The sequence below is a fragment of the Malus domestica genome, chromosome 13, assembly GCF_042453785.1.
Source record: "Malus domestica chromosome 13, GDT2T_hap1".
Lineage (NCBI taxonomy): Eukaryota > Viridiplantae > Streptophyta > Magnoliopsida > Rosales > Rosaceae > Malus > Malus domestica.
Genome location: NC_091673.1, coordinates 2,298,639 through 2,311,997, shown reverse-complemented (window position 1 = coordinate 2,311,997; position 13,359 = coordinate 2,298,639). Strand labels below are relative to the sequence as shown.

General features: G+C 36.6%; 1 protein-coding gene across 1 annotated transcript; it reads left to right on the top strand.

Annotated features, from left to right (window-relative positions):
• The first annotated feature begins 5,759 nt into the window (after positions 1-5,759).
• Positions 5,760-9,156, top strand: LOC103430637 (nicotinamide adenine dinucleotide transporter 2, mitochondrial-like). The gene is made up of 9 exons (XM_008368784.4): positions 5,760-6,256; positions 6,377-6,460; positions 6,911-7,017; positions 7,192-7,240; positions 7,404-7,516; positions 7,988-8,082; positions 8,276-8,364; positions 8,467-8,561; positions 8,661-9,156. The coding sequence occupies exons 1-9, from the start codon at positions 6,178-6,180 to the stop codon at positions 9,072-9,074; spliced, it is 1,125 nt and encodes a 374-aa protein (XP_008367006.2). The 5' UTR covers positions 5,760-6,177; the 3' UTR covers positions 9,075-9,156.
• Positions 9,157-13,359: the final 4,203 nt, after the last annotated feature.

Below are 13,359 nucleotides of genomic sequence, written 5' to 3'. Positions count from 1 at the left end.
CTTTGATTAGTTAGCTCGGTTTTAAAGGATCTGGAGGGAATTCGGTTCCAATTAAATAAGTGCGATGCTGCGTTTGCAGATGTCTGTAAACCCTAAATCCTGTTTACCTGTAGCCCCTCAGCCTCAGCTTTGTAGGGTCACCCTTTGCTTTTCACTCGAGGATTTTTCTTGTCCCCACCCTCCTAGTCAATGCCAATGCTGATGATGGTTGGTGATGCAATTTGACATACAACGTGTTCATTGTTACCGCAATGTTCTGCTCATTTAATATAATATTAAGTAATTTTTTTATGTACAACGTTGTTACATTGCATTATTAGACGAGAACGTGACACGGTGGTAAACTCGTTAAATTTTGTATTGGTTGTTCTCAAAGGGAGGACCACGTTTCCTCTCATCTCAATTTTCATATGTATTTTTGTTGTTAAATTGCTTTAATTCTTTCAGCGTTGTTGTGTGTTTGTGATTAAGTATAATTAATTAGATGATTAAGCGCGGCAGCATGTGGGTTGTGGAGTTATTAAGTTGGCCATACGTATACCGTATTTGCAAATTTTGCATATGCAGGGTAGGGTTGCAGTATGCAGGCTTGTAGCCCTCATGGGGCTAATCCAACTACTTAATTTTAATATGATGGTATCCAATGTTAGATCCAACTCTATCTTAGTTTCATTTCAAATAGTAAACTTTGTTGTTCGGATACATTAAAACAATAAGACAAGATAAGGCACCAAAAAAAGACTATTTATCTCAGAGAGATTTACGTAAAATTCAAGGAAAACGCCCCCCTCACATAAAAGAAGTGGAAGTGTGGAACATCTTCAATAGAGGAACCGTGTGGGTGGGAGGGGATTGAAGGATTTGGATCCTCGTCGGATCCTCTTTCTGTGAATCCTAGGGACCAACGCAAGTGAACCGTTGATCAAAAATCGTATAGCCACAATTAAATGCTTTTTATATTTTTAAAAGTAAAGTAGCCTCGTTTTGCGTGAAAAATTAAAAAAGAAAAAAATTGTGGCTGCACAATTTTTAATCAACGGTCCACGTGCGTTGATTCCTAGGATTCCCAAGAAGAGGATCCGACGAGGATCCAAATCCGGGATTGAATCATTCATTCATCAAATATGTCTTCTTCCGTAATACATTTCCTTTCGACTCGAATTAGTTATCAAAATACCTACTTTACAAAAGAAATGTCGTTTTCCAGAAACCTTGCAACCACCTGGGTTGTATTTACTTCATCGACTATGTACTCGCCGCCCAATCCTTCCCAACTATGGCTGCCAAACTATAGAGTTCCTTTCATGTTTTCTTATTAATTATCTATTTACTTAGAACGAAAAACATTAATTAGAACTAAATTAAATCTGAACAAAAAATAAGAAATACAAAAGACAGAAAATGGACGTGTAATATAGTTTCTAGTTTTTTTAGTTGGGGTCGTTAATTATATTTTGAGATTCACACACTTTTAACTATTTAAAGTAACATTTCGAAATCATGAATTTTATTAAACACGAAAAAGTTGGATTAAAAAATATACTCGATCAAAATCACATGGGCAACTAATATAATGCAAGTGATTTGATTTGTTATCAACATTCTTTAAGTAAAGACAAACTCCTCTTACGCGTGCTTTATCATTGCCTAGTGTGTTTCCATAAACCTTCATTACCTGATCTGATGAGAAACACCAATGCTAATGTATGCCCTCGGTGACATAGTAGAATTTTTTTCGAAAAAAACTACATAGTATACACAATTTTTTACATGATCCTGATCAAAACACTGACACTAATGTATGCAATCGATGACACAGTAGAATCTCTTGTCGAGTAAACTATATAGTATATGCAAGTTGCAAGATCAGTATGAGTGTGAAAGCGGCTGTGTGTCTGTGGCTGCAATTAGAGTAGAAAATTGTGAACAATATTGACAGTGCAATTTAATTCGAGTACATAATGAATTGAAGATGGGAAAGTTGCAGTTGGAACGGATGTGTCTGGTACAGGTTTTAATAGGCATCTTATGAATTGACTAAGATAAGAACAATACCGCTATCCGATATTGCATGTGCTAAGTGTTGCATCATATGAAAATGAAAGAGATTTTATCAAAGTATCATTGGCGAAGTCATAATTTTTAAATAATATGATCATCATATAAACCAAAAATAGCTTTACATGGTCATTTCGTAGAACACTTAGTAGGCACGTAGTAATTTCTGTCAACATAAACCGATACTTATGGTAACATATTTCGACAACTACTATTATGTATAGAGGCTTGTTGAGGGTGAATGTAAGATATTGTAGCGTGATGTCGAAGACTGTCAAGGCTTGTCAACTAAGGGATTTTATGGAGCACATGGGGCGCACAATAGGGTTGCACACAATAAGAGAAAAAAGGAAGACAAATATGATAGTAAAAAAATATAAGAAGTAGAAGAAGGAGGTTGTAATTTAGTTTGCCTTAATTGTTTAAATGGGTCAAATACAATACACATACAAATATACATGAGGTTTTTGAGGTTGTTAGGATCAAGGACAATCAATGATCATGTGCTAGCTCTTCCATTACCAAGTACTCGATTGATAAATGGGAGAAAAACTTATAGAAAGCATTTCCGATCACGTTATTCGTAGCCTCGTAGGACACCTCCGCAAATGCTTGAAACTTTATAAATTTTAGTCTTATGAACTCGCATAGATCTTATTTAGTGTGAGAGTAGTCATAATCAGATAATCTTACCGAATTTTTTGTTTATGTCTTTTCCTTCGTTATCAGATGAAGAACAAATTCCCTAAATATGAATTGACACTTTAAATGTCTTTCAAATTAATCACGCTTTAGAATATTCCCCAACTTGTATTTATAGGTGTCTTCAACAACCGCTTACCAAACTGAGATTGGGAATTTTCCAGTTGGTGCCTCGGATCCATCGTCCACATTCACATACTGTTCTGCCTTTTGGTATTTTTGAAAAATACCAAATTAAAAATAGAAAATAGTTTTTTGGTTTTGAGGAACCGGGCAAGTACAGGCTGGGAGAATGGGCCTATCTGGGCCCTACAGCCATGCTCGTCCCCCAACAGGATATTTTCTGGATTTTTTTACGAGGACATTGAGAATTCGTAAATCGTGTTAGTTCATCGAACATTTTGTAATCAGTTTTTGTCAAATACTGTTCATATTTAATTTTAAATAAAAATATTTAAAATGATTTCTGATTATACGATGTACGATAAATGGATATGATTCATGAATTTTTTGGATTATTTACCATAAAAATATATGATTTATGAATTTTCGAAATCCTCGTAAAGAAAATCCGACGAGGATACGAATTCACTCGTCCCCACGTAAGACGGTCAGAAAGCCACTGCGTACCCGCCTGGGCCCCCGAAATCATGATATCTTTGCTGAAAGATACCCCAAGAAGTGAACTTGTCCGGTAGGGGATTTTGTGTGTGATGGTTTTAAGCCCACTAAACCAAAACCTTTACTTTTCCTTTTTAACTCTCATTATTGTCTAATTTCCTCTATGATTGACAAGAAATTTGAATACTGTAATTGTGGCGTCTCATACTAATAAGCTGATATAATTATTGAGTATTTTTATATAACATTGTACGATTGACACAAAACGTTCTGTCGACATTGTTAAGTTGTTCTTCTAATCTTGTGTAAATTTAGCATAAATGCTCTTTGGTGAAAGTAATTTGCCAAAGGTGCTTCATAGCTGGTTTGTTATTGATGTGCTTTGAAAAAAAAACTGTTTCTATTGTGCTGTGAGAATAAGCACATTTTTGCTGCTTCACGTTTTTAGCTTTTTTTTCACAAAAAAATGTGAAAATAAGCTGTTTTTAAGTATTTACCAAATACATTTTTTAGCTCAGTTTTTTTTTATACCCACTTTTTATAAAAGTATCTCAGTACCAAACCGGTACTTGGTCTGTGTTTCTAGGCTTTTGGCATGCTCTTTTTTGGGCCGAATTCTTTAAACCTTTTGAATGTCAGCCCATAATTAGTTGGGCCTCTCTGACTTTACGACTTTGGACCCAAGCGAAGAAGAAAAGCCTAATAACCTTGTTGTTATAATGTAACAGAAAAAATATGTGGCATTATCAAATCAAAATCACTTTGTTTGTTTGTCGGAAAGTCACTTTTTTTTTTAATTGAGATAGTTAGTTGATCCGAGAGAATTTTCAGTTTGTCAAGAATACGATCTGATACAATAAGTGTCATAATACTAATAATTGAAATATCAAATCTTAATTACTTGTATTATAACACTTTATGTATTGAATCCGATTTTCAGCAAATTGAAAATTTTCTAATTGAACGCTCTCTCCTCGTAAAGCAGGCCAATGTCAATAGACAAGAATTTCTCAAGCTATGAAATCCATCATTGGCTACCTCAGCATACAAAAACAAAATAAACATACTTTTGCATATTTGTCTTTCACATCACAAATTTTAAAACTAGGGAAAAATTTAGAGGAAGTTAAATTGGTTAAAGTAATGTAAATTTTATGTCGAGCCAAAAAAAAGAACTTTTATGTACTTGAAATCGAAATTTTGTTTTCATAAATTTACACTAGCAAACTCTACAAATGCTATGCATATGTAGGGAAATGTGAGAAGAATCTAAAATTGGAATTGAATTACATTAATGCCCTTGATTTTAAATTAAATTTTAAACTCTTTGACATTTAAAGGTTATAATAGTCATAAAATATCATAAGCTCTCAAAATTCAAAAACAAAAAGTAAATTGAAGAAATTCATGAAATATCTTTTTGTTTAAATACTACGATTTAACGTACACTAAATAGTGAATTGTGACATCCCACATCGCTTAAGGGAGTAATCCTTAAATGTATATTCTCATCCCTACCTAGAACGAGGCCTTTTGGGAGCTCACTGGCTTCGGGTTCCGTATGAACTCTGAAGTTAAGCGAGAAGGAGGCCGGAGCACTTCCATGATGGGTGACCCACTGGGAAGTTGCTTGTGAGTTCCCAAAAACAAAACTGTGAGGGAATGGTAAGCCTAAAACGGACAATATTGTGTTACGGTGATGGAGCGGGCCCAGGAAGTGGTTCGCTCGGGGCCGGGATGTGACAAATGGTATCAGAGCCAATTCCTGGGCGGAAGTGTGCCGACGAGGACGTCAGGCCCCTAAGGGGGGTGGATTGTGACATCCCACATCGCCCAGGGGAGTGATCCTTAAATGTATATTCTCATCCCTACCTAACACAAGGTTTTTTGGGAGCTCACTGGCTTCGGGTTCCGTAAGAACTCCGAAGTTAAGCGAGAAGGAGGCCAGAGCACTCCCAGGATGGGTGACCCACTGGGAAGTTGCTCGTGAATTCCCAAAAACAAAACCGTGAGGGAATGGTAAGCCCAAAACGGACAATATCGTGCTACGGTGGTGGAGCAGGCCCGGGAAGTGGTCTGTCCCGGGCCGGGATGTGACAGAATTATCAATAATATTTTGACTTCAAGTACGCAATTAACAACCGAATTTAAAATTCACTAGAGAAATACCATCGAACTGTAGTGATGATTGTTGAGTGGTCTTAAAATGTGTATCACATTCATGCCTATTAGCCAGAAATTGAGTTTAATTGAAGAATAACGTTAAGTAGAGCCATTTTTTCGATCAAAATTTCAAATTATATAATGCATCAATATAAATAATAATTCAATCATAAACAATTACAATATATTATTTACAAAATTTGATTTAAATAATCGATACCCTGCACCCACCCACTTATATTTTTGGCCAGAAATTAACCTATCCGAGAAAGAAAATAGCCGTTTTGCTAGTTTTCTAGTTTCCTTTCCTCGACGGATTCCTCCTCGTCATTTCCCATTTCCAAATTCCAAATCCGAAGCAGAGCTCTGCGTACCTGACACGTCATTTTCCACCACTTAACCCCCTTCAAACAAGTCAGGCGGCGACGACGACGGCGTCGTACCTCCAGAATACTGACTCTCAACAGTCCTTAGAACTTCCGACCCCAAATCTCCCCCCTCCCCCCCTTATCAAATCAGTATATATACATGTATGTATATACATACACACACTGCGACTGGCCATGAAAATTACCTTTGATTTGAGTTTGAAGAAGCAGCTCTAGAGGGAGGCTAGAGAGGGCTTCGACGACGATGGGTGTTGTGGCCGAACATTCCGATCGCCAATCTATCAGAGATGTCATCTGCCACGCCGGTGCTGGCGCCTCCGCTGGTCAGTTATCTTCCTCCTTTGCTCTTCTGCGATTCCCATTTCTAGGGTTTCGTTCATTTGGGCACGCATTTGCAAATCTGATGAATTTATTGCAAATTGATTGAACTGTAAGCTTTGCAGGGGCTATGGCGGCTACATTTGTATGCCCCTTAGATGTCATCAAGACTAGGCTGCAGGTCCATGGCATGCCTTCTGGTCAAAGAGGTATTCTTCAATTTTCAGAGACGAAGCTTTATTATTCCCTTGAACAAATTATGCTTTGTTTATCAATTCTGGGATGAAATTCTGTGTTTTTATTTATTTTAAGGAACTTATCGATTGCAAGTATCGATTTTTGACGATATTAGATTCATTGGGACTATGGGAGCACATGTTTAGGGGGAAAGGAATTGTAGTCGGATTAAAGTTTCAGTTTTGTGAACTCTAGTGTATTCGTATATATGAGAAAATTTGCATTGACCAGATGTATGCCACATTTCTTGTTATTTGGTGAACCGGCTTCAGGTGGCTTTGTGTTTGTTCTATAAATTTTTTATATGGCTCATTGCCATTTCGAGGATATTTTCCAATCGATCTATTTGTAGTATATATGGTTCATACTTACACATATCAGTATAACTGTTCTTCTTTGTTTTCCTTTTGGCCTATGATCAGGTAGTATCATTGTCACGAGCCTACAAAAAATATTAAAGACAGAAGGTGTGAAGGGGATGTACCGGGGCCTTTCACCTACAATTCTAGCGCTACTTCCAAACTGGGCAGTGAGTATTACTTTTGTTGCCTTATATTGTGAAACAAATCTTTGAGAGCCCTTATCTTGTGGAAACTTGAGTTCACAAAGATTTTGGGGCCCTCGGTCAGATCACATGCTACTTTTTTTTCCTGTATACTTTTTATAATTTTCCTGGAGCCATATGTACTCTGTTCGTATGCAGGTGTACTTCACAGTTTATGAGCAACTCAAAGGCCTACTCCACTCTCATGGTTGGTTTTTCCAAATGTGGCTTACTTAAAAGTTTATGTTTGTCTCTAATTATTTCTTATGAGACGCATAGTATTCCCATATTCTTGGTTTTAGTGTAGAGCATTGGGTAATATATAATAGTATTCAGTTAGTTTTTAAACATTTACTGTGGTCATACTGTAGTTCATGGCAGCGGAGAACTCACAATTGGTGAAAATATGATTGCTGCTGCTGGTGCCGGGGCTGCCACAGCCATTTCAACAAATCCATTGTGGGTTGTTAAGACCAGACTTCAAGTAAGTTTACTGTTTTTATGTTTGTAATTCATTTAAGATTTTCATTTTATTGCTTTCTATAGCACAATGACCTGTTATTTTATGGCATTCTGTTTGACTGGGACTGGAGACGTTGTTTTTTCTATCATGTCCTCGACTTGAGATGTCAGGAGAAAGTAAACTATGAAAAATCGGGAATAAAAGATAGTAAATAGTTCAACTATGCAGACTCATATTTGCTAGAGATGGTCCTATAGTGTTTACGGTTTTCTGAGAAATGTCCGGGCATATTTTATTCTTGGGGTTGATGCTTAACCAATGTCTAACCAGGCTAATGAATCTCTTCCACATAATTACATGTTACCTTCTGACTTAAAACTCAACCCTCATGGATTTAGAAAAATCTCAAGGACTCCGCACTGATTAATTTTGCTCGTTTGAACTTTGTCATTTTTGTACATTGATATTTTCTTCTTGATCACCTTCGTTTAGACACAAGGAATGAGGCCTGGTGTGATTCCTTACAAAAGCATGAGATCTGCTTTCTCAAGGATTACAACTGAGGAAGGCTTGCGAGGTTTATATAGGTCATTTTTCTTTCCAAGTTACATCATGTGGATATGACACTAAACTGGGAATTTTATATTTGATATTGCTTAAATACTGATCGAATTTTTTTCCATTCGGTGAAAGGAATTCTGCTCAATTGATTAGATTAAAATTTATTCGCGTGGTTTCCCTTAATGATACCTCTTTGTTTGCATGTGTGGTTTCAAACAGTGGGATCTTGCCTTCTTTGGCTGGAGTAAGTCATGTTGCAATTCAATTTCCTGCTTATGAAAAGATAAAGTCTTTCATGGCAAAAAGGGGTAAATGTTATTTGTTTACTTCTTTGATGAACTGTTTTACTTGAAAATTCAGTGTTTTTTAATTAATTAATTATATCTGACCCCATAAATTTAACTTTTCAGATAATACAACTGTTGATAAGTTACACCCTAGTAGAGTTGCCTTTGCCTCATCGGTATCAAAAGTAATCGCTTCTGTAATAACATACCCTCACGAGGTATGTTGAGCATGAACTTCTCAGTAAACTGCTCTTAAGAGTCGTGTCTTTCTTTCTCATATTTTATTTTGTTGTCCTGACTGAATCAATTATCTCCAGGTTGTGCGCTCGAGGCTGCAAGAGCAAGGGCAGGCCAGACACATTGGAACCCAGTATGCAGGAGTAATTGACTGCATAAAGAAGGTGTTCCAAAAGGAAGGCCTTCGTGGATTCTATAATGGTTGTGCTACTAATCTAATAAGAACCACTCCATCTGCCGTTATTACATTTACCAGTTACGAGATGATAGATAGGTTCTTGCGGAGGGTTGTACTTCTAGAAAACGAGCATTCAGAAGGCCACCCTAACTCTGTCGGCCAAGCCGAACCTCACCAGGGAAATGGAGGTACCGAGAGAGCGGGGAATGACTCTGCGCTGCGGCAATCACAAGCCCAAACAAATCAGACTCCAATCCCCCTTGGAACCAAAGAGCCGCTAGCGGCAAGACATGGAAGGACTCCACCTTTTTTTTGAATTTACCTTTTGATCGTAAGATTTTTTTCTGTAATAATTGAATTAAATAACAAAATAGATGAAAAAAGTCCCTTCGAAATCATCGAGCTCTTTGCAACTTTTCTTTTTCCCAAAGGGAAGACTTGCTTTAGCATGTGTAGTGTAAGCTGTTCTCCCAACATTCATGGTCCTGGGCCTCTTTAGCCACTTTAACTTTAGAAAGGAACCTCGAAAGGATGGTAATGGCGTGCATGGTCACGAATGAATGAAATTTCATCGATTTTGTCTCGAACCTCTTTTTCTTCCGAAACAAGGGAAGGATCGTCTTCGGTGGATCCCTCTAGTTCTTGTTCCGTCCCCTTCATTTCGGAAGTTGTTTCTATTCAAAGTAGTTCTAATTCAAACGTATTTCTTTTGCCCATATTGCGAGAGGTTCCAGTTTTTCACGAGTTCAAATATTTTTTAATACAAACGATAATGGCACGAAAAAATGGAGAATTGAAACGAAATCATAAAGTCGAACGTACGATAATGCTTGTAACTACGAGTCCAAGGACGGCAGCTACAAATTATACAATGCAATACAAGATCGATTTGTATCGGTATATTTGGACCAGGATCATGAGAGACGGCCGACCACACAGCAAACAAAAAAAACTCTAATAATATTTTACGAAGATTAAATTATTTAATTAATTTACTCAGGAATAGTGACGAGCACAGGGCGCCAAGCCCTTCTCAGTAACGACTTGTAACGGAAACCGGTCCACGCCGGCCTAGGGGAGCCCGGTCCAACTCCACCAATTTCTTTACCTACCACCAACAAACTACCCGACTCTACCCGCTTATCTCTCTCACTCTCCGCCTTTCTCCCGTCGTTCAACTCAAATGGTGGCGACGACACGAACAGGTCCTTCAAACTGTTCCTCTGAAGCGGAATCTTCTCCGGTAGCGGCATCGGAACAGGCGGGTCACGGCGGCGACTGCTGCTCCGGGTCAGGAGCATCAGCAAGGTGGGTTTGCGGCGGCGGAACTGGATCAACGGGCTCGTCCGCGGGCTTCGCGTCGGGCTCTGGGCCACGCCGCACTGCGTGGCGAGGAGCTTGAATTTCTGTAAAGTCCCCATCTTTTGGATTTGAGGTCTGTTGCTGCTGCTAACTCCCATTCCTCTCTCTATATATATACATGTGAATTTTGGGGTGAATATTTGAATTTAAACTGGAGAATGATTACAGGGGAGAGACTGAGACACAATTGATTGCTTGTGAAATGGAGAAAAGCATATGTTGGGAAGTGGATGCATATTTTTTATACACACTTTTTTGAAAAATGCTAAGTACACTCTAATTTTAGATGGGACTCTTTATGCTTTTTCTGAAACGTGTTTAACGTTAATTTCGTGTCAAAATTATAAAATGTTATGTCAAAAAAGTGAGGTGGGAGCAAGTTCAGGAATAGTTTCCTTTCTCTCAATAAATTAGACAAATTTTTCTGTCTACAATACGAGACGATACAACATATATTATTATATAATTAAAAAAATATTTGAACAAATTTTTGTTAATTATATATTAACATATAATCTGCGGTCTGGTGTTCTAAGCATAATAAGAAATCTCTTCATAAATTTGACAAGTAATGATTGGTAATTTTCTCTTTTTTCACAAATTTTAAAAAGAGAGAGAAAGTGGGTGCATTTTCCAAGTGAAATTCCAAATGTGCTGAATCCAAAATCTGAAAATCTATATAGGGTTCTGAAAAAGAGGCGACACCACCTCATACTTTGACTGAAGAAGATTGAAAGGTCAGGTCTAACCAGGAGAATTGGTAAAGGGAAGAGGATTATCTTCTCTTTTTTTTTCTTTTTTTTTCATCATTTTATCTCACATTCTCTTATTTTGTCTTTTTATTATTATAAAAAATTAATATAAGATATTTACGTAGTTTAATTGTGACCGTTCAATTAAGAGGGTAAATAAGAGTAGGAAAAAAAGAGGAAAGAGAATCATACTTCTTGGTAAGGACACTGTAACGATATTACTAGCAAACTTTGTCGGGTAAGAAAATTAAAATATATGTCAGTGTGTTATTATATATATATATATATATATATGTAATGAATTTGGATCCTTGCTGAATCTATTTAAAAGGATTCTAAGAATTTACGAATCGTGTCTGTTTATGTGTGGTTAAAAATTATTTTAAATATTTTATTTAAAATTAAACACAAACAGCACCTAATAAAAATTGATCGCACGATACACGATCTACGGATCTCTAAGGTCCTCACCAAAAGCCTCCGAAGAGGATGTTGTTGGATATATAAGGAACCGGATCCCCTCTGGACCTAATAAAACTGAGCTGAGCAGAGGATCCAGACCGTTGAAATTTGATTCAATGATTACAAACATGGGGTCCTTTAAAAGTTATAATAATTGTAGATCAAATTTCAACACCACGAATCATTTACTCAGCAAGCTCAGTTTTATTGGATCCGGAGGAAATCCAGTTCTGAAATATAATATCTAACTAGCCTGCAAGTTAGGTGGCCCGTATTTCTAAATCAATTTTCTAGGCTGTAGCCTGCACACTAGGTTTCTTGAACAAGAACAACAATGTTGTCATTACCCTAACCCTCACCAACGCAATGTGAATTCTTTTTACCAAACAAACATCTGAAAAATCCAATTTTAGAAGCATTACTGTATTATAAATGATTGATGAAATACTAGTTCTAATATTTTAACATAGTTTAGACCAGAGTATTCAAGTTTAAATTCTTTTTACATAAATTAGAGTAATTTAGAATTCTACAAATGTAAAACATTTTGTCATTTATGTCAGCTTTACTATCCTGTTGATAGGGATTTTACTACTCATGTGAATGGGCTAAAAACTCCTATTATACTTGCAAGAATCACAAGGTTGTTGTAGTATAAACAGATCTCGCAAGGTCATTCTCCACAGGGATTATTAAATAATTTGAAGCAAACCAAATTCCAATTAGTTATTGTAAAGTATAAATTGAGGTGATTGATTTTATAACCTATTTAAAATAAAAACGAAATTAATTAATTAAAATAAACAATTTGCAATATTGAAAACTAGAAGGAAAAGAAAACAATTTTGGGAGAAATAAAATTAAGAAAGCACTAGGGTTTCACCATCACCTAGAAATCCTATGAACTTTTACCAATTACTTATGATCTACACATGCCACTTTGAAGGTTAGATTTTCCTAATTCATATTCTACTTGGAACCTCCAACATATAACGTATATCTAACATGCAACCCGTCCGGACGTTCGGATCAAATCTGAACATGAAATACTCATTATGCTTTATGAAAATCCTTTGAAAAACCAAGCAACCCTTAAGACGTGGTGTTCATCCTAAGTGAAATTACAATTATTAATTGCAAGAAGCTAACATCAATTTCAGGGAACATTCTGACTAAAATTGCATCAAATTACTTTTCTAAAGTGAAATTACAATTATTAATTGTAAGAAGCTAACATCAATTTCAGGGAACATTCTGACTAAAATTGCATCAAATTACTTTTCTAAAGATCTTAATGGTGATCAGGTATTAAGACGATTAGATAGTTTTTATCCCGGTGATTAACAATTCAAAGTATGCATGCAATCAATCATAAGCAATTAAATAAAAATCACATATTCATGCTAAGGCTCAAGGCTTCGCCCAGGCAAAAGAAATTAGTTACGCATATTCATAATTGAAATCATAGAAAATATTATTAAGAAAAGGATTGAAAACACCTTCAAGTCAAAAATCTTCAAAACCCTAGCAATTCTCTCTGTCTCCAAAATTGCATAAAAGAAAGCGTCCCGACATATGGTAGACGGCCAAGCAATATATTTCCTAAACCACCACCAAACCCTAATCCCCATAAAAAAACATAACCCTAAATTAAAATGATAAAATTCGTCCAAAATCTGAACAGCCACGTTTTGGACCCATAAGCTGCTCCAAAACTAGCCCAATATAGCTGAATTTAATGTTTGAAATATTTTGAACACTTCTCCAGAAGGCCACGAACCCATCCGAGGTCATCTTGGGCTCCAAAAACGCAATTTAAGCCCAAAAACGTTATTTTCCAGCACTGCGCATCGCTCCTTTATTTTATCGCCAGAAAATAACCGCTTGGTGGAAAAATCCCAGATTTTGATACAATCAAGCTAAGTGACTCACGAACGTCTTCCAACTGGAATTTCTCCAAAATTCGTCCATTTGATCTTGTTTTGCTTCAGAGGAAGTCGAAAGTCCTTTATTGAAAATACAATT